At 42.9% G+C, this 22,970-nt stretch overlaps 1 protein-coding gene across 1 annotated transcript in view; it reads right to left on the minus strand.

The window, feature by feature from the left end:
* adamts17 (ADAM metallopeptidase with thrombospondin type 1 motif, 17) overlaps positions 1–22,970 on the minus strand; it is a 655,987-nt gene that overhangs the window by 575,965 nt on the left and 57,052 nt on the right. Inside the window, exon 4 of the mRNA XM_043677648.1 lies at positions 1,612–1,775. Within this exon, the coding sequence (XP_043533583.1) occupies positions 1,612–1,775 (164 nt within the window). The remainder of the gene's footprint in view (positions 1–1,611; positions 1,776–22,970) is intronic.

The following is a 22,970-nucleotide window of genomic DNA, read 5'->3' on the forward strand; positions in this document are numbered from 1 at the left end:
TCTACTGGATCTCCCTCGTCCATTTTCAGAGTTACATCCTCAAAAAATTCCAAAAGATTAGTCACGCATGATTTCTCCTTCATAAATCCATGCTGACTCTGACCTATCCTGCTGCTACTATCCAGATGTGTCGTAATTTCATCCTTTATAATAGACTCCAGCATCTTTCCCACCACTGAGGTCAGACTAACTGGTCTATAATTTCCTGCTTTCTCTCTCCAATCTTTCTTAAAAAGTGGTACAACATTAGCCACCCTCCAATCCGCAGGAACTGATCCCGAATCTATGAAATTCTGGAAAACAATCACCAACGCATCCACGATTTCCCGAGCCACCTCCTTCAGTACCCTGGGATGTAGACCATCAGGCCCTGGGGACTTATCAACCTTCAGACCTAACAGTCTCTCCAACACCAATTCCTGGCAAATATAAATTCCCTTCAAGTTCAGGTCCTTCAGCCGCTGTTACCTCAAGGAGATTGCTTGTGTCTTCCCCAGTGAACACAGATCTGAAGTGCCAATTCAATTCTTCTGCCATTTCTTTGTTCCCCGTAATATATTCCCCTGTTTCTGTCTGGATGGGTTACTCTTCTGAGGATCAGTGTGGACTTGTTGGGCCGAAGGGCCTGTTTCCATACTGTCGGGAATCTAATCATGTTGAGGTTGTACAGGACATTATTGAGGTGCCTTCTGGAGTACTGTGTTCAGTTCTGGTCACCCTATTAGAGGAAGGATATTATTAAGCTGGAGAGTTTTCAGAAGAGATATACCAGGATGCTGCTGAGAATACAGGATTTGAGTTATAAAGATAGGATGGAAGTTTTCTCACTGGATCGTAAGAGGTTGAGGGGTGACCTTATTGAGGTTTATAAAATCATGAGGAGTATAGATAAGGTGAATGGCTTTTCTCTCGGGTGGGGGATTTCAAGACTGGGGAGCATATTTTTAAAATGAAAGGAGAAAGATTTTTAAAAAGACATGAAATTCAACTTTTTATTTTACACAGAGTAGTTAGTGTATGACATGAACTTCCAGAGAAAGTGATGGATGCAGGTACGTTACAACATTATAAAGACATTTAGATAAGTACATGAATAAAAAAAATGTTTGGAGAGATACGGGCCAAGGGCAGGCAGGTGGGACTAGTTTAGTTTTGAGGTTATGGTTGGCATGGACTGGTTAGATCAAAGGGTCTGTTTCTGTGCTGTATGACGGACTCTAAATTGCAATGTTACTCATGTTGCATCAGTACTTCAAAATACTGAATTAGCTGTAGAGCGATTTGGAATGGTAAGGTTCTGAAAAGTACAGTAGAAACAAAATATATTTGTTTTCATTTTGTTGAATATTTTTAATAACCTGGAATCCTATTTTTCATGAAGAACCTGTCCAGTTTCATTTTCCAATTCATTGACAGACTCTTCCTTCAGCAATTACACGGAGACAAAGCGGCCAATCTCAGCAATTAATTCAAAGAACAGGTGGAAGAATCTGGCTTTATCACGCAGAACCACATATTCAGCACTCCTGAACAAGGCGCCGGTGGTCTACCCCATTGGGAAACGGGATTATGCTTTCATTGACTATACTAACAATGACAGATTTAACCTACCATGTTCATGACAGTCAGTATGAATCGTTGAGCAGCCTCGGCACCATGATATTCAACCATGTCAGAATCTGCCACCACTAACGTCTCCACTGTGTATTCATTGGTTAATCGAATGGCATTTCTTCTAGGCCGCCAACCATCAGCTTTCTTCAGTCTCTTTCTTCCTAAGATGGAATGTTAATACATTACTTGTGTAACTAAACCAAACATTCAGAAATCAAAACAAAAATCAAAACATCAAGCAACCTATTAACCTCATCATTGCAGCTGTCATCTGATCAGATGAGAGTGGATCAATAGCATTTATAACGTAAACTGTTGGCTTTTTTTGTATGAAATACACAAGTATATAAGAGTAAGTGAATTTTACAGCATGAAAACAGACGCTTTGATTCAACCAGTCGGTGCTGGCCATAACTCAAAACTAAACTAGTTCCACTTACCTGCATTTGGACCATATCCCTCCAAAAATTTCTTATTCATGTACTTACCCAAATGTCTTTTAAATGTTGTAACTGTACCCACATCCACCACTTCCTCCTGAAGTTCATTTCATGCATGAACCACATAACATAAAGTTATTCCTCATGTCTTTTTAAAATCTTTCTCCTTTCATTTTAAAAATATGCCCCCTTCTCTTGAAATCCCCAACCAAAGGGAAAGACACCTGCCATTCACCTTATCTATATCCCTCATGATTTTACATACCTGAATAAGGTCAACCCGCCTAAGCTCTAGTGATAAAACTCCTAGACTATCCAGCCTATTTTTAACTACCCAAAACCTCCATTCCAGGCAACTTCCAGGTAAACCTGCTGAGCCCTCTTCAACTTATAAAATCTTTCTATAACAGGCTGACCAGAACTAAACAGTACTCCAGAAGAGCTGAAAATGTGTTGCTGGAAAAGCGCAGCAGGTCAGGCAGCATCCAGGGAACAGGAGAATCGACGTTTTGGGCATAAGCCCTTCTTCAGGAATTCCTGAAGAAGGGCTTATGCCCGAAACGTCGATTCTCCTGTTCCCTGGATGCTGCCTGACCTGCTGCGCTTTTCCAGCAACACATTTTCAGCTCTGATCTCCAGCATCTGCAGACCTCACTTTCTCCTCAAGTACTCCAGAAGAGGCCTCACCAACATTCTGCACAACCTCAACATGACTTCCCAACTCCTGTACTCAAAAGGTCTGAGCAATGAAGGCAAGTGTGCTATATTTCTTCACCACCCTGCCTACATGTGTTGCAAACTTCAAATAATTATGTACCTGAACCCCGAGGTCTCTCTGTTCTATTATACTACTGTCCTGCACGTGTTTGTTTTACCAAAATGCAATACCTTGCATTTATCTAAATTAAACTCCATCTATCACTCTTCAACCCATTCACCCAACTGATCAAGATCTGTTTGTAATCTTAGATAACCTTCCATACTGTCCACTATAATCACGATTTGGAGATGCCGGTGTTGGACTTGGGTGTACAAAGTTAAAAATCACACAACACCAGATTATAGTCCAACAGGTTTAATTGGAAGCACACGAGCTTTCGGAGCGACGTTCCTTCATCAGGTGATTGTCAATCACCTGAGGAAGGAGCGTCGCTCCGAAAGCTAGTGTGCTTCCAATTAAACCTGTTGGAACTATAACCTGGTGTTGTGTGATTTTTAACACTATAATCACCAACTTTAATGTCATCCACAAACTTACTAACCATGCCTCCTGTATCCTCATCTAAATCATTTATATAAATGACAAACAAAAGTGGACTCAGCACTAATCCCTGTGGAACATCACTGGTAACAAACCTCCAATCCAAAAAACAATCCTCCACCACCACCCTCTGTCTCCTGCTGTTATGCCAATTTTGTATCTAATTGGCAAGCTCATCCTGAATCCCACGTGATTTAACTTTACTAATTAGTCTACAATGCGGAACATAGTCAAAAGCTTTACTAAAGTCCAAGTAAGCAACGTTTACCACTCTGCCCTCATGGATCCTCTTGGTTACTTCCTCAAAAACTCAAGTTTGTGAGACATGATTTCCCTCGCACAAAACCATGCTGACCATCCCTAATTATTCTTGCCTCACCAAATACACAAATCCTATCAGGCAGAATCACAAACAAATTACACACCACCAGAGTCAGACTCTCAGGTCTACATTTCTCAGATTACTACTTAAATCCCTTCCTAAACAATGGCACAACATCAGCCACTCTCCAGTCATCTCTAATTACGGATGACAAATATTTTTGCAAGGGGCCCCTCCCCAACTTCCCACAACATTCTGAAGTAATACTCGATCAGCTCCAGGAGATTTATCCACCTTTATATTTTCTAAGGCGCCCAAGCATGTCCTCTTCTGTAATGTGAACTGTTTTCAAAACATCAATATTTATTTCCAAGTTTTCCAGCCTCCATTCCTTTCTCCACAGTAAAAACTGACACAAAATACTCACTTAATATATCTCCCATCTCCTGAGGTTCAACAGAAAGATGACCTCTGATGTTTAAGGGGACCTGCTCTCCCTTGGGAATCTGATTTTTGAGTTAGTAACCTGCAGGTTTTTTGCGTATCTGAAGTTATTAATTGTATTAATTGAGGCTATAAATGCAGAGCTGTCCAGGAGTCAAGATGACTGATCTCCAACAACCATCTTCCTATGTGCCAGGTATGACTCCAACCAGCAGAAAGTTTGCCTACGAATCCGACTGATTCCAAATGATTCCAGCTTTACCAAGGCCCCTTCATACCACAGTCAGTCAAATGTGGCCTTGATGTCAAGCCTGTCACTTGCACCTCCCCTCTGGAAGTTACAGCTTTTGTTTATTTTTGAACCTTTTTGGAGGTCAGTCATCTCAACTCCTCAACACCTCTGCACGAGTTCTTCAGGGTAGCATCTTGGCACAATAATCATCAATGACCTCCCCTTGCAAATGCTGGAAACCAGATTCTAGATTAAAGTGGTGCTGGAAAAGCAGTTCAGGCAGCATCCGAGGAGCAGTAAAATCGACGTTTCGGGCAAAAGCCCTTCATCAGGAATACAGGAAGAGAGCGCCTGAAGGGTGGAGAGATAAATGAGAGGAGGGTGGGGGTGGGGAGAAAGTATCAGAGTACAGTAGGTGAGTGGAGGAGGGGATGAAGGTGATAGGTCGGGCCCCTCCCCCACTCACCTATTGTACTCTATGCTACTTTCTCCCCACGCCCACCCTCCTCTCATTTATCTCTCCATCCTGCAGGCTCTCTGCCTGTATTCCTGATGAAGGGCTTTTGCCCAAAATGTCGATTTTACTGCGCCTCGGATGCTGCCTGAACTGCTGTGCTTTTCCAGCACCACTCTAATCTAGAATCTGGTTTCCAGCATCTGCAGTCCTTATTTTTACCCAGATGACTGGAGGATAGCAAATGCTTGCCCTTATTCAAGAACACCTGCAAAGAAAAACCTGCGAACTACAGATCAGTAAGCCTAACAGGTTGTTAAGTTACTTGAGAAGATTCTGAGATAAAATAAACATGCATTTGGAAAGATAGGATTTGATTTGAAGTAGTCAGCATGGCTTTGTGAATGGGAGATCATGCCTCACAAATTTGTTAGAGTTCTTTGATGAAGTGACCAGGAAGATTGATGAGTGTAAACGTAGTCCATATGGATTTCAGTAAGGCCTTTGATAAGGCTCCACATGGTAGGCTGCTCTAGAAGGTTAAATCACATGAAATCGAGGGGAGCTGGCAAATTGGATACACAATTAGCTTAATGGTAGGAAGCAGAATACAATAGTGGAAGGATGGTTGTTGGACTAAAGACCTGTGACTGGTGTAGTGTCTCAGGGATCGGTGCTGGGCTCATTAATGTTTGTTATCTATATCAATAATTCGGATGAGAATGTACAAGGCATGATTAGAAGATTTGCTGATGACATTAAAATAGGCAGTATCATGCACAGTGAGGAAGGTTATCAGAAATTGCAGCAGGACCTTGATCTGCTGGGGAAGTGAGCCAAGAAACGGCAAATGGAGTTTAATATAGATATGTGTGAGGTCTTGCAATTTGGAAAGTCAAATCAATATAGGAGCTTCATGGTGAATGGTAAGGCCTTACGGAGTGTAGTGGAATTGAGGGTCACTGGGGTTCAGGTGCACAGTTCTCTGAAAGTGGAGTCACAGGTAGACAGGGCAGTGAAGGTGGCTTCTGGCACACAGGCCTTCATCAGTCAGGGCACTGAGTATACAAGTTGGGAAGTTATGTTGCAATTGTACAGGACATTGCTGAGGCCGCCCTTGGAGTATTGTGTTCAGTTTTGGTCACCTTGCTATAGGAAGGGTGTTACTAAACCAGAAAGAATGCAGAAGAGATTTATACAGATTTGCCAGGACTCAACGGTCTGAGTTATAGGGAGAAGGTGGATAAACTAGGACTTTTTGCTTTACAAGACTGAGCAGGGGGGGGGGATCTTATAGAAGTATATAAGATCATGAGGGGCATGGATAGGGTGAATGCACTCAGTCTTTTTCCCAGGGTTGGAGAATCGAGGGCTAGAGGGCATCAGTTTAAGGTTAGAGAAGAAAGAATAAAAGGGAACCGGAGGGGTAACCTTTTTTATTTACATGGAGTGCGGCACCCTTTTGGAATAAGCTGCCAGCAGAAGTGGTTGAGGCACGTACATTAACAACATTTAAAAAGGCACTTGGACATATACACGAATAGTAAATGTTTAGAAGGATAGGATCATGTGCAGGGAAATGGGGTATTGACATTTTGGTCAGCATGGACCAGTTTGGGCCAAAGTGCTATACAACTCCATGACACTGCAAGAGTGTGATGACGTACTCCTCACTTGCCTAGATGGGTGCAGCTCCAACAACATTCTAGGACAAAGCAAAAAACTTTATTGGCACCACATCCTCAAACATCCCCTCCCACCAACACTCACCCTCAGTAGCAGCAATGTGTACTATCTACAAAATGTACTGTAGAAATTCATTAAAGATCCACATACAACACCTTCCCAATCCATAACCATGTAATCTAGAAGAGCAAGGGCAGCAGTTATATAGAAACACCATCACCTTCAAGTTCCCCTCCAGCTACTCCCCATCCTGACTTGGAAATACTGTATACCACTTTAATGAGGCAAGGAGCTGAGTGACCTGAGCAGAATCTAAACTGGGATTCAGTGAATAGGTCATTGCTGAGCAGGTGCTGTTTGAAAACACTATTGACAACACCTTCCATCACTTTAATGGTGATCGACAGTTTTCTATCATGAAAAAGACACCCTTAAGAGTATACTTTTACGTTTAGAAAGTGAGATTTCAAATGGGAGATTAATGGAAAAACATGGGTGCAGTTACCAAAGAATGCTTACTTACTAGTGTGGCCAACAGCCTAAGTAACTAGGCTCAAGGTAAAACTAGCCAAACCATATCTGCGAGCAAGGCCTGATAGAATACAAAAAGACCAAGGTTACCACAGGTCAAAAGCCAGCAGATATCAGCCCACACCCGTCTTGCATATTGAACAATGGGAAAGGTGTTATGACCCAACTCTGATTAAGAGGTACTCAGCCAGAACAATACAAAGAAACAGGTTGTGTGTTCCCCAGTTTCAGCCAGACACATTGGTATCAAAGGGTAATCATATCTTGGAAAGGGAATGGGTACACTCAAGATGACCTGGTCTAATGTCATATGCTGTGACCCTGCCTTTTGACTCCATTGGTTGAAGCCACAATATTCCAGAAGGGCTCAGAAGGGCCAATAAGAGACACATGGTGACCATTTCCTCAGCAACGACTCTACGTAAGACCTACTTTCGCACCAAGTCGACCGAGTGCACCCCTCAACAGAGCTTAGTGAAATGGATTCAGCCGCCCAATCAAGTTCACCATAGCAGGTAGATGTGTTTTCAGGCAGTAAGCCTAGATTGGGAAAAGGTTAACTTAATTTGTTATGTAAGAGTTGTTTCTTTAACTGGAGAACATTTGGAAAAAAAAAGGTTTGTCTCATATAGTAACAACATTTTCGCAACACATTTTATGAGTAATAAACTGATCAAAGTCGCTGTATAAAATATTTCACAAGCAACATTTGGCATCCCTCGATAAGCAGTGAGAAAACACAGCAGGCCAGACAGCATCCGAGGAGCAGGACACCTGAAGAAGGGCTTATGCCCGAAACATCGATTCTCCTGCTCCTCGGATGCTGCCTGGCCTGCTGTGTTTTTCCAGCACCACATTTTTCAACTCTGGTCTCCAGCATCTGCAGTCCTCACTTTCTCCTCCTCGATAAGCAGTGACCCTAAGATGCTCTGAAGTTGAACACACCAGCCTTGTATTGTGAAAAATCCAGCCTGAGCATGATTTAAGAGGTTGCTGCTTTATGTAACAGCCAGGGTTCGATTGGGAGAACAAGGATAGAGACAATCAACCAGTGGCCATAAACCAGGTGCTTTGAAAAGCAACAGGAACAAATGGTAGAATTCAAAAACTAGATTTGTTAAGGGTATGGGTAAACTTTAGAGTCAGCCACAAGGAGGGCTAAGACCTATCTCCTGAAGATTCAGATGGGTGCCTTAAACTTAGAAGCCTTGGATGGGGAATTTATGAAGGCCAGCCCCCCCAAACCCAACTGATTCCCATATCTATGGTGAACATAAGAGTGAACAAACAGGCAAGGAAACAAGTCAGGGACCCATGAAGTGGCGAGATCTAGGGTCAGGGACCCACGAGCAAGACAACAACAGGGCTAGATAGAAAGGGTGATGAGGTCTCACTAAAGGAATTCAGTGAGTTAGGCAGAAAGTTAAAAAGCAGGATCTCGAGGGTCATAATCTAGGCATTACTTCCCAAATCCAGCAATAGGAAGACAAATACAGCTCAATATGTGGCTAAAGAGCTATTGTGGGATGGAGGGAGTGATTCAGATATCTGGATCATCGGGATCTCCTCAATGACAGGTGGGATCTGTACAAAAAGGACAGGTCACACCTAAACTGGGGGCACACCAATATCCTTGCAGGGTTTGCTTGTATTACTTGGGAGGGTTTAAGCTGTGTGGCAAGGGATAGGAAGTGAAACATCAGGTCAACATGTTGAGAGAAGGTAGAGGTAGAGATGAATAGGCTGAAGGAGGAAGGCCAGTTTAATGAGTAAGGCGGAATAGTCTATTGAATAATTCAGGAGGAAAAAATAATAACAGGTTGCTGAAGTATATAGCTCAAATTAGCGTTCTTAATACAAATACAGAGTGTGTAAGGAACAAATGAAATGAGCTACAGGCACCGATTTAAATTATAAACTATGGCACAATAGCCATTACATAGCTGCAAGATGGTCAGGTCTGGTAACTAAACTTATCAGGTTGTAAGGTTTACAGGAAGGCTGGAGAAAACAGCATCAGGGATGAAGTAGCATTCCTGATTAAAAACAGAATCACTTCTATGATGAGGGAGGATGAAATGAGGAGAAAGCACTCACTGGAGACATTATAGATGGTATTGAGGAATCAAAGTAACTAAAACCACAATAGGCATCAAATGTAGATTATATGGTAGCAACTCAAAAGTGCTAGATTTTATAAATGCTGAAATTAGGTAAACTATGTAGTAAAGGCAAAGTAATATTAATGGGGATTTTAATCTTAACTGACTAGGTGAGACAGTCAAGCACCTCTCAGAAAGACTATGAATTTCTAGTGTGACCAGGATAGTTTCCTATGGCAAATTGCCATGGATATGACAAGGTGACAGGCAATATTGGACTAGTAATGATTAGCCTGACTTAATTCATGAGCATTTGTCAAATTAGTGATCATAACATGATCAAATTTCATGTAGTATTTCTAAGAGATAAGCAAAGATCAGACACTAATATTTTGGATTTAAGTAAGGCAGACTTTAATGGGATGTAGCAGAGACTGTCTCTACTAAACTAGGATGCTCTGCTAATGGGTAAAATAACAAAGGAACTCTGGAGGTGTTCAAAGAAACATTTTATGCTGTTCAAAAGTAATTTGCACCCATGAGAAGGAAAAGCTCCACCTCACAAAAACAGCAGCTATGGACATCTGAAGTGGTAAAAGGCAGCATAAAATTAAAAGAAAGGGTTTATAAAAACACAAAGAACAGTACAGATCCCACAGAATGGGACATATAAAAACCAACAGAGGACCACAAAGCGGTTTACAACAACAGCCAAAAATATTATGCAAGGAAACTTGCAAGGGATAAAAAGACAACGAAAGGAGATTTCATAGTTTATATAAAGGAAAAACAGCCAGTTAAGAGTCCTATTGGTTCACTGTTTAGAGTGGGGATATTGTCAGTTACCATGGGAAATGAAAGACATTCTGAACCATTATTTTGCTTCAGTATTCACAGCTGCACTGCTCACCAGAAATCCCAAAGAAAGTAACAGAGAATCGGGGACAGGGTATAAATAAAATTAGCTTAAGTAAAGAATGGGAAAATTAAATGGAACTGAAGATTGCCAAAACCCCAGGACCTGACAGTTACCATCCACAAGTATTAGAGGTGGTAGGACAGCACATTGCCAATGTCCTCACCATAATCTTTCAGAGTTTCCTGGATTCAGGAGTTGAATCTCTGGATTGGAAATTTGCTCATGTCACAATACAAAGATCAGACACTAATATTTTGGATTTAAGTAAGGCAGACTTTAATGGGATGTAGCAGAGACTGTCTCTACTAAACTAGGATGCTCTGCTAATGGGTAAAATAACAAAGGAACTCTGGAGGTGTTCAAAGAAACATTTTATGCTGTTCAAAAGTAATTTGCACCCATGAGAAGGAAAAGCTCCACCTCACAAAAACAGCAGCTATGGACATCTGAAGTGGTAAAAGGCAGCATAAAATTAAAAGAAAGGGTTTATAAAAACACAAAGAACAGTACAGATCCCACAGAATGGGACATATAAGGAGGGTGAAAGGGAGAAACCAGGGAATTACAAGTAAGTCAGCCTAACATTTGTAGTCGGAAAACTGTTGAAGTCTATAAACAAACATACAATCACTTGAAAATTTTCAGTTAATTGGGGGAGTCAGCATTGATTCGTGAAGGGTAGCTCACGCCTAACAAACCTCTCATATTTTGTTGAAGAGCTAACAAGGGTGGTGGACACAGGTAAGTCAATAGATACTGTTTATATGGACTTCCAGAAGGTTTTTGATAAAGTCCCACACAAGACGCTATTAGCTAAGGAGAAAGCCCACAGAATGAGAATTAGCTTTTTATTAGAATTAGATTTTATTGTCACCTGTACTCAGGTGCAGAAGTACACTAGTACAGTGAAAAGTTTACAATATCCCCTCTCATGCCTCTTAGGTACAAAGTACGTAGGTACAAATTTTAGATACAAAAAGAGGAATAAAGAAAGGCAGTTGCATTACCTTACAGTGATTTATAGTGTAAGTTAAAATTAAGACCGAGTTAAAAGGATCAACATGACAGTATTGAGGGCAAATTACCTGACATGGATAGGAAATTAGTTGAGGGGCAAGAAACAGAGTTGGAATAATGGGTAAATACTCAAATTGGCAGAACATGATTAGTGGTGTCCTGCAGGCAACTGTGCTGTTGCCGCAATTATTGCCAATATTCATTAACAACTCGGATAATGGCATACAAAGTCAAATATCCAAAATTGCTAATGACACAAAATTGGGCAATATTGTAGATAGTATAGAGGAAGCATAAAAGTATTACAGGATATTGCTAGATTAGGTGAATGGGCAAAGATTTGGCAGATGGACTTTTAATATAATCACGAGATTATCCATTTCTGACCGACAAAGGATCGATCAGGGTGTTTGTTCTAGAACACACAAAGTAAAATACAATGAAGTCCAACAGGATTTGGGGATTCAGGTCCATTGCACTTTAAAATGCCACAAACAGGTGCACAAAACATCTAAAGGACTGGCGTACAGGGATACAGACATTATGCTTCAGTTATACAAAACCCTAGTTGGACTTCACAGCGTAATGAGCACAAATCTGGGCACCAGACATTAAAAAGGATTTTTTGAACCTGGTGAGAGTTCAACACAGGTTTACAAACATGATACCTGGTCTTCAGGGGTTAAGTTATGAGGAGAGATTGGACAAATCAGGCCTTTTTTCTCAAGAATTTAGAAGGTTAATTAAGGATCTTCAGGATGTTAACAGGGAAAGTCAAGGTAGATAAAGATGAACTATTTTTACTGGGTGAAGATCCTAGAAGCAGGGGCATAAGTTTAAGAATTAGGTCCAGGGAATTCAGGAGAAATGTTATAAAGCACTTCTGTACACAGAGTACTGGAGATTTGGAACTCTTGCTCAAATGGCAGTTGATGTTCAATTGTTAAATTTAAATGTGAGATGGATAACTTTTTCTGAAAATTTCTTAAGCATGCATATCAAGGGATACAGACCTAAGGCAGGCACACGGAGTTAGTCCACATATTAGTCATAAGACCACAAGATATAGGAGCAAAATTAGGCCATTCAGCCCAGTGAGTCTGCTCTGCTATTTGATCATGGCTGATGTGTTTTTTTTTAAACTTATTCTCCTCATAGGTTCTTGATTGGTAAAAGGATCAAAAGTTATCAGTGACACATGACTCAGTGGTTAGCACAACTGCCTCACAGCAAAGACCGGTGTTCGATTCCAACCGCAAGTGACTGTCTGTGTGGAGTTTGTACATTAGATTCCCTACAGTATGGAAACAGGCCTTTCGGCCCAACAAGTCCACATCGACCATCTGAAGAGTAACCCACCCAGACCCCCACCCCACCCCGCCCCAACCACACAGACACTGGGACACATTCTCCCAGTGTCTGCGTGGACTTCCTCTGGCTGCTCCAGTTTCCTTCCACATTTCAAAGATGTGCAGTTAAGGCAGACTGGCTATGCTAAATTGCATATAATGTCCAGGGATGTGCAGGCTAGGTGGATTCGACATGTGAAAAGAGGCATTACAGGGTAGGTTTGGGGTGTCAGTCTGGATGGGAAGCTGTTCAGAGGATTGGTGTGGATTCAGTGGCCTGCTCCCACACTATAAGGATTGTGTGAAAAGTTCTGTGAAATTCTATCTCTGTCTTAAATACACTCACTGACCTGGCCTCCACAGCACACTGCAGCAATGAATTCCACAAATCAACCACCCTTAGGCTAAAGTAATTCCCCTCATCTCGATTCTGAAGGAGCACCCTTCATTCTGGAAAGGGCTGTGCTCTTGGGTTCTAGTCTCTCCGCTACTGGTGAAAATATCTTCACCATGTCCATTCTAGCCAAGCCTCTCAGTAGTCTGTAAATTTCAATGCAATCTGCCCCATCCTTCTAAACTCCAAGTACAGCCCCAGAGTCCTCAACTGCTCCTCATATGACAAGTCCTTCAGGCCCTGGGATCAATTCTTGTAAACCTCCTCTGGATTCTTTCCAATGCCAGCACATCTTTCCTTAGATACGAGGCCCAAACCTGCTCACAATATTCCATACACGGTCTGACCACAGCCTTATACAGCCTCAGCAGTACATCTCTGCTCTTATGTTCCAGTCCTCTTGAAATGAATGCCAACATTACATTTGCCTTCATAACCACCGAGCCTCCCCAACATACACATTAACCTTAAGAAAATTCTGAACTAGGACTCCCCAGTCCCTTTGTCCTTCAGATTTCCAAAGCCTTTCCCCGTTTAGAAAATAGTCTACACCTCTTCTTCCTACCAAAGTGCTTAACCTTACACTTTCCCACATTGTATCCAACTGCAACTTCTTTGCCCACTCATCTAGCCTGTCCAATTCCTTCTGCTGCCTCCCCATTTCCTCAGTACTATCTGCACCTCCACCTGTCTTTGTGTTATTTGCCTTTGGGTCCTTTGTCCACATAGTTAACGTATAAAATAAATACTTGCAGTCCCAACACTGATTCCTGTGGATCTCCCTTAGTCATCAAAAAAAAAAGACCCCTTTATCTCTGGCTTCTGTCAGTCAGCCAGTCCCCTCTCCATGTAGTACCTTGCCCCTAACACCATGGCCTCTCTTCTTATTTATCTGGCACTTTGTCAAAGGCCTTTCAGAAATCAAAATAGATCACATCTGCTGGTTCCCCTTTACCTCATTTGCTTGTTAGGTAAAAACAATGACTGCAGATGCTGGAAACCAGATTCTGGATTAGTGGTGCTGGAAAAGCACAGCAGTTCAGGCAGCATCCAAGGAGCTTCGAAATCGACGTTTCGGGCAAAAGCCCTTCATCAGGAATGGCTTCATCAGCCCTGATGAAGGGCATTTGCCCGAAACGTCGATTTCGAAGCTCCTTGGATGCTGCCTAATTTGCTTGTTACCTCCTCAAAGAAATTTAACAGATTTGTCAGGCATAACCTCCCCTTGGCAAGGCTGTACTGACTCTGATGAAAGACCTCAGCCTGAAACATCAATTTTCCTGCTCCTTGGGCGCTGCTGTGCTTTTCCAGCAATACACTCAACTCTGATCTTCAGCATCTGCAGATCTCACTGTCTCCTGTACTGACTCTGCCCTATTTTACCATGCATTTCCAAGTATTCAGCAATCTCATTCTTAATAATGTACTCCATAATCTTACCGATGACTAAGGCTAACCGGCCTACAGTTTCCTGTCTTCTGCCTCCCTCCCTCCCTCCCTCCTTAAACAGGGGTGTTACCTTAGCCATTTTCCAGTCCTCTGGGACCCTCCCTGACTCCATGATTCCTGAAAAGTCACACCAATGCTTCAACAATCTCCTCAGCTACCTCCTTCAGAACCCGGGAGGTGTAGTCCATTCACTGCAGGTGATTTATCTACCTTCAGACATTTCAGTTTCCCAGTATCTTGTCCATAGTGATGGCCACTGCTTCTCACCTCTGCTTCTGGACTCTCAAAGATTTGGTGTTGTTGGGGTCTCACTGCGAAAACTGATGCAAAGTACTTATTCAGTTCCTCTGCTATGATCTTATTGAATCACAGAACAGACTGAAGGGGCTGAATGGCTAACTCCTGTTCTTATTTCTCAAGCTATGAGAAAAAGATTGCAAAAATACTAAGTTAAGACGGGAGTTCGATGAGATGAACTAGGAAGTGGACAAAACAAAGAATAAAGCAATAGAGCAGGAACAGAGGAACCAGATGAATTAATTACACATGGACCAGTTCCAAACACAATGTGCAAAGATTCATCAGGGAGTATAGTGTGCGATCAGCGATCATGTTAATACCCAAAGCACCGAGTAAGCAGAAAAATTAGCAAATTTACAGGTCATGCTCAAAGTCTTACATCAAGAATGCAAAGACTATAAAGCCCACGCTGCAGGCCACCCTCAATCCCAGCACAAGACTGATGAATTAAAGTCCAGCTATCAGCATAGGAAGGACTGATATGCACATTTGGAACAATGTCAGAGGAGTAATGGGGGCAAATGAATGATATAGAATGGGAGAAAATAGAGAAACAAGCTCACAAATACACCAAGCATGATGATGACTGGGAATCCCCCCACTCATCCTTCCCAGAGGAATCTGAACCCCCAGTATCTTCCACAACTCAATGAACCCTTTGACAACAAGTTACCAGGTCAGCCAAAATAATGACAATCCAATCACATACACAACCCAGTGCACAGTAGCATATACCAACCTCCCCCAGGTGATGAAGCAGTACTCCTCCATGTTGAACAACACTTAGAAGAAGCACTGAGGATGACAAGACACAAAATGTATTCTGGTGGGGGATTTCAATGTCCACCAAGAGTGGCTCTAGCAGCAACACTACTGATCGAGCTGGTTGGGTCCTAAAGGACATGGCTGCGAGACTGGGTCTGTGGCAGGTGGTGAGGAAACTACCAAGAGGGAAAAAATACTTGATCTCATCCTTACCAAAATGCCATCTGCAGATGCATCTGTCTATGGCAGTATCGGTAGGCGTGACCACTGCACAGTCCTTGTGGAAATAAAGTCCCATCCTCACATTGAGAATATCCTCCATTGTGTTGTATGGCACTATCACAGTGCTAAATGGGACACAGAATTCAAACAGATTTAGCAACTTAAGACTGGACATCCATGAGGCTCTGTGGACCATTAACATCAGAACTGTACTCCAGCAGAATCTGTGGCGTCATGGCCCAGCATATTCCCCACTCAACCATTACTATCAAGTCAGAAGATCAACCCTGGTTCAATGGAAAGTGCAAGAGAGCATGCCAGGAGTAGTACCAGGCATATCAGAAGGCAGCACCATGGTTCTTTGGTTAGCGCTGCTGCCTCATAGCACCAAGGGCCCAGGTTCGATTCCACCTTCAAGCTACTGTGTGTGGAGTTTGCAAGTTTTCCCCCGTCTGCATGGGTTCCCACCAGGTGCTCTGGTTTTCTCCCACCATCCAAAGGTGTGCAAGTTAGGTGGATTAGCAATGCCAAAAAATGTTCAGGGATATGTAGGGTTAGATATGTAGCCATGGGAAATGCAGGGTTACAAAAATAGGATAGGGGGATGGGTCTGGGTGAGATGCTCTTCAGAGGGTTTGTGTGTTCTTGTTGGGCCAAATGGTCTGTTTCCACTGTCGGGATTCTAACAAGGTGTCAACCTGGTGAAGCCAGCAATCAGGACTACTTGCATGCCTAACAGCAAAGGCAGCAAGTAATAGAAAGAGCTAAGCAATCCCAAAACCAGTGGATCAGGTCTAGGTTCTGCAGTCCTGTCGCCAGCCATGAATCATAGTGGACAATTAAACAACTCACTGGAGGAGGCAGCTCCACAAATATCTCCATCCTCAATGATGGAAGAGGCCAGTGTAAGATATAAGGCTGAAGCTTTCGCAGCAACCTTCAGGCAGAAGAGCCAAACTGATAATCCATTACAGTCTCCTCCTCTGTACCCCAGTATTACAAATACAAGTCTTCAGCCAATTCAATTCACTCCACGCGATATCAAGAAATGGTTGGAGACACTGGATGTTGCAAAAGTTATGGGCCCTGAGAACATTCTGGCAATAGGGCTAAAGATTTGTGCTCCAGAACATGCCACACCCCTGGTCAAGTTGTTCCAGTTCAGTTACAACACTGGCATCTACCTGACAATGTGAAAAATTGCCAAGGTATGTCGTGTAAATAAAAAGCAGACAAATCCAACCTGGCCAATTACCACCCCATCAGTCTATTGTCGATCATCAGAAAAATGATGGAAGGTGACATCAACAGTGCTGTCACGCAGCACCTGCTCAGTGATGCCCAGTTTGTGTTCCTCCAGGACGTCTCAGCTCCTGACTTCATTACAGGCTTGATTCAAACATGGACAAAAGAGCTAAATTCCAAAGATGAGGCAAGAGTTGCAGCCCTTGACAGCAAGGCTGTATTTATACAAGTGTGGCATCAATGATCCCTAGCAAAACTGGAATCAATGGGATATTGGGGGCAAACTTTCCAGTGGTTGGAGTTGTACCTGTCACATAGGGTGATGCTTATGGTTGTTGGAGTTCAGTCATCTCAGCTCCAGGACATCTCTGTAGGAGTTCCTCAGGGTAGTGTCCTAGTTGCAACCATCTGCAGCTGTCTCATCAATGATCTTCTCTCCATCATAAGGTCAGAAGTTTGTCGATGATTGCATGATGTTCAGCACCATTCACAATTCCTCAGATACTGAAGCTGCCCATTTTCAAATGCAACGAGATCTGGACAATAACCAGTCTTGAACTGAGAAGTGGCAAGTAATATTCATGCCACACGGGTGGCGAGCAATGACCACCACCAATAAGAGACAATCTAACCATCGCCCCTTGATATTCAAGGTGGTACCATCATTGAATCCCCACTATCAACATTTTAGGGGGTCATCATTGACCAGAAACTCAACTGGACTCACCACAGAGTGGCTATAAGAGCAGGTCAGAGGCTGGGAATACTATAGCAAGTAACTTGCATCTGACTCCGCAAAGCAGTCATCTACAAGACACAAGTCAGGAGTGTAATGGAATATTCCCCACTTGTCTGGACGAGTGCAACCCCAATAACACTGAAGCAACATGACACCATCCAGGACAAAGCAGTCCACTTCATTGGCACCACAGTCCCAAGCATCCAGTGCCTCCACCACCAACGCTCAGTAGCAGCAGTGTATACTATCTACAAGATATGCCACAGAATTCAAAGATCCACAGACAGCACCTTCCAAACCCACAATCACTTCCATCTTGAAGGACAAGCACACCACCTTCAAGTGCCTCTTTAAGCCACTCATCATCCTGTATTGGAAATATATTGCTATTCGTTCACTTCTGCTGGGCCAAAATCCTGGAATTCCTTCCTTAATGGCATTGTGGGTCAACCCACAGCAGGTGGACTGCAGCGGTTTAAGGAGGGAGCTCACTATCATCTTCTCATATGCAACTAGGGACTGGCAATAAATGCGGGCCAGCCAGCACTGCCCACATCTTACAAATGTACGATTTAATAAAAACTGGGTCAAAAGTCACACAACACCACATTATAGTCCAACAGGTTTACTTGAAACCACCGGCCAGGGAACTAGATGTGGGTGGGATAGAATTATAGAACCCCTATGGTGTGGAAGCAGGACATTCAGCCCAACTGGTCCACACCGATCCTCCAATGAGTATCCTAGCCAAACCTAACCCTGTAACCCTGCATTTGCCCATAGCTAACCTACCTAACTTACAGATCCCTGGATATTATGGGCAATTTAGCATGGCCAATCCACCTAACCTGCACAATCTTTGGACTGTGGAAGGAAACTGGAGCACCCAAAGAAAGGCCATGCAGACATGGAGAGAATATATTAATGCCACCCAGACAGTTACCCACGAGTGAAACCAAACTCTGGTCCCTCGTATTATGAGGCAGTAGAGCTACCACTGAGCCACCCTGCTACCCTTCACAGGGTCGATGCAGACGCTGGGCTGAATGGCCTCTATTTACTCTGTTGGGATTCTATGATTCGATAAAGCTAAGGTAAGCAAGGGTGGAAGGATGTTCCCAGTATGTGGGCCAGAGGAAGAGATCACCTACTACCCTACACCCCCAGCAAAGAGAGGTTGATTTTTCCCTGGTGCTTAAAAGGTTGAAGGGTGATCTTACTGAGGTTTATAAAATCATGTGGGGGATTCATAAGGTGAAAAGCAAAGATCTCTTCAGAGTAGAGAAATTCATGGCCAGAGGGCATAATTGTAAGATGAGAGGAGAAAGATTTAAAAGGGATAAAGGTCGGGGTCACAAAGACAGAGTACACGAATAAGAAAGGTTTAGAGGGACAGGGGTCAAATGCAAGCAAGTGGGACTAGTTTAGTTTGGGAAACATGATTGGCATGGATAATTTGAACAGAAGGCTCTGTTTCCATGCCATATGATTCCATGACTGTACGACCCTAGACAGTAGCAGCTGCCGTATTACAACACCGTGCTCGGCACAGTGGGCGGCACGGTGGCACAGTGGTTAGCACTGCTGCCTCACAGCGCCAGAGACCCGGGTTCAATTCCCACCTCAGGTGACTGACTGTGTGGAGTTTGCACGTTCTCCCCGTGTCTGCGTGGGTTTCCTCCGAGTGCTCCGGTTTCCTCCCACAGTCCAAAGATGTGCAGGGTCAGGTGAATTGGCCATACTAAATTGCCCGTAGTGTTAGGTAAGGGGTAAATGTAGGGGTATGGGGTGGGTTTCGCTTCGGCGGGTCAGTGTGGACTTGTTGGGCCGAAGGGCCTGTTTCCACACTATAATGTAATCTAAACTGTGGCCGAGCAGGCTGATAATACTGAGCACACCATCAACAGCCACACACAAACTGGATCCAGAGCAGGGATATCAGACCATGCCACTAGAGGTACCAATGCAACAAGACCTGGTAGCCACAGTGGAGGAAACCGAAAGCTCTGTCTCCCTGCACCTTTAACTGAACACACTTCCAAGGGCATGACAGTGTCAGACCATGCTGATTTGGGTGAGCAGAGTGTGGAACAGTGTAGGAAGATCCCTAGTTGACAATGAGGTAGGGGGCTACACCATCAAAATCTTGTGGGATATTGGAGGGGGGGAGAGGTCCCACACAGCTCTGAATGCATCCACAGAAATCAGTTCTTTTTGTGCACCATGGTACAATATGTGAAATGCCATGAGAGACATCAAACCCCTATTAGGGCTGGACTCATTAGAGCCTCAGGTCACAGTTTTTAGACACAAGAAAAATATAAAATCTCTACTCAGCAATGTGCCAGCTGCATAGAAGACAGCAGCTCACACAATAGTGAAAATACACTACGTTCACCAAGGCCCATGCTTGAGCTGAAAGTTCACAATCAGGAGGCACTGGAGGATCATCTTTGCAAATACTAGTGAAAGAACACCAAACAATCACAATAGCTGGAACATTAAGAATATTCAAATAAATCAAAATCTCATTTGGCCCAAAGAAGTTAATGAATGTTCAAGATCCTGAAATGTCTAGGAGAAAGGGTGGGTGGAAGTGAAAACAAAATAGCGCTTACATTCTGTTGAGATTTACAGCTCTGAAGCATAAACAATTACAAAATATGCTGTTGTGAGTAGGGCTTGCTTCATTTAACTTTTGTACTGTAATTTCTTTTTGTTTAAAATGTGAAATCCTGTGGCATCATTCTTTCAGTTAGTAACTCCATAGGGATTTCACATTTCTTTTTAAAAGTTACTGCCAAGATCCTAAAAAGTAGGACAGAAATGTAAATTAAAAGCACCAGACCCCAGAATTTCATTTTTGTAAACATCAAGTGTGAATTTCTATCCCTCTGTATATCAATGCTCCTCCCAAAATGCATCACTTCATACTTAACTACAAAATAAAGTCACTACTGTTCTCAAATAAGATTTAAACACTGGCATGGATTTTGTAGCGGCAATGATGTGCAACTGTTAACTTTCTCAATCACTGACAGCAACTTAAGTCTGCACATGAACAGAATAACACACAAAACCAGAAACTGCTGTCAGTGATTTTATGCTTATGCAATTGGTTGCTGTTCAGATACTCCCAGACAAAATGAATTTGAAAACAATTGAATCAATACAAATTACCCCTTACACTGCTGGCCTCACTGTTTAAAACATTATAGAAAAGAGTACATGTTGTTGAATAAGGTGGATGTGTGTCTTTAATAATGCAAAAGTTAGCAAAGGGCTGCTCTCCCATTTGAGACACAAGACCTGGTCATGGTTTAATCAGAGTCAACACATTTCAGGCAAGGCAGAAGATGAGAAGGAGAGACCTTAATGGTAACCTCAGAATACTCACAGCATAATTAGCTAAATGTCCCAAATGATTCTGAGAAGCTGATTTTATCCTTGAAAAGAACAACTTCCTGTATAATGATTTAAAAATACACATTTTGGAACAGACTGAGATTAAATCCCTGTAACAGACTGAGATTCAATGCCTCTCACTGACTGAGGGTCAATACCAATCAGCTGATTTTATCCTTGAAAAGAACAACTTCCTGTATAATGATTTAAAAATACACATTTTGGAACACTTTTTCAAAAATTTATTTCAGCCTGTTAGTTCAATCATTTATTTCAATCAGTTATATCTGAAAATTTAAATTACAAGTGACAGATACCACACGTGACACTTTCATCTAATTGACCCTCTATCATCACTGCCATCACCAAGATGACCTTGTGCTTGTGCCAGATTTAAAAGTTGTCTGGTTGGAAGGAGAGGTCGAGAGTCTTTGTAGGGTACATTGAAGCCAGCAGCAAGCATCCTTGCTTCACCATTGAAAAACAATTCCAATTATAAATATCAACAAATAATAGGAATATACATCAACATTTAAAGATACAAAGCTTTTACTAAGTTGCACAGCATTTTCTGGTATTCCTGACTAAGTTGTAACTTGCAACTTTCACCACTTAGAATTCATCCCTCATCACAGGGCAAACCTTCAAACCACAGTTTTATCCACACCTTCCTTCCGATGACAGAAGATGCACCATCACTTCCCGCACAACAAACTTACACATTCAAAGAGCTACTTATCTTAGTGAAGCACTTTGGGAGTTGGCGGGAGAATGCCTGCCAAACATTTCAACAAGAGACAAGCAATGGGAAAAGAAACAAAAAGTACAAGATATTCATTTTACTTCTCTTCACAGGATTTGGTGGATGCAGTCCAGGCTATATTCATTCAATATGCATTCCTTGAAGGACAAAGTTCCATTGCTAGGCCACTTGAGAGCACACTAAGAATTGAGGAATGGGGCGGATCCAAGATGGCGGCAACCTGAGAAGATCACACTGCAGAACTCCACGTCGCAGAGCAAGTGGGACGAACCTTTAACCTGCCTAACCGAAGCCATCGTGATATCGTGGGACTCCGGAAAGATCTGTGGTGTCCCAAGAAACTTCTAAAAGTTAACTTACCTGTGTTTCCAGCCATCCAGAGATGCCAAAAAAGGGAGGAGCAGCACCCGAGGCTGGACCTGCGGTCCAGCTGGCAGGATCCTTGGAGTCGATTACCTTCCAGGCCTTGGTGAACGAGCTCTCGAAATCTCGCGAGATGTTGGGGAAACAGATTGAAGAGAAGCTGGCTCCAATCTCTCTCATGTTGCAGAAGCACGAGCAGCTGCTGGGAGACCTGAAGAGGAGGACGGATGAGGTGGAGGACAGAGTCACAGTGGAGGAAGCTAATGCCAATTCATCCAAGGATAGGATCCAATCCCTAGAGACGCAAGTCTGTAATTTGCGCGACCAAGTGGATGATCTTGAAAACAGGGGCAGGAGAAAAAAAAATTCAGATCATCGGTCTGTCTGAGAGTAAGGAGGGTGAGTGGTCTGTGGAATTTGTTGACAACTGGCTGCCAAAATTCCTTGACTTGGAGGCTGGCACGAGAAGGTTAAAGGTAGAGAGGGCTCACTGGGTCACAATGCAGAGATCGTGTCTGGGTCAACGTCCTTGCCCTCTCCTGGTGCGGTTCCATCATTACCGGGATAAGGAGAGATTCATGGAGGCTTCCAGAGTCCAGGGGAAGGATCCAAAGGCCCTAATTTACCAGGGCTCTAAGATCATGTTCTTTCAGGACTTCTCAGCGGTGGTGATCCAGAAATGAAAATCTTACGACTGTGTCAAGGGAAGACTGAGGGAACTTGGGATCAGTACTCCCTGAGGTATCCGGCGGTGCTTCAGATCACCTTAGATGGATCCATACATCTCTTTAACATATCAGAAAAGGCAAGAGACTTTGTGGACAAACCAACCTAATTTGAAGAATTTTAGTATGTATAAATAGTGTTGTTTGGGTATGTATTTACCATTCTATAAAAGAAACAGAGGGAGCCCAGTTGGAGATTTACCTTTTTTTTCCTCTATTGATAATAATT

This window comes from Chiloscyllium plagiosum, chromosome 36, assembly GCF_004010195.1.
Source record: "Chiloscyllium plagiosum isolate BGI_BamShark_2017 chromosome 36, ASM401019v2, whole genome shotgun sequence".
In the NCBI taxonomy this organism is placed as follows: domain Eukaryota; kingdom Metazoa; phylum Chordata; class Chondrichthyes; order Orectolobiformes; family Hemiscylliidae; genus Chiloscyllium; species Chiloscyllium plagiosum.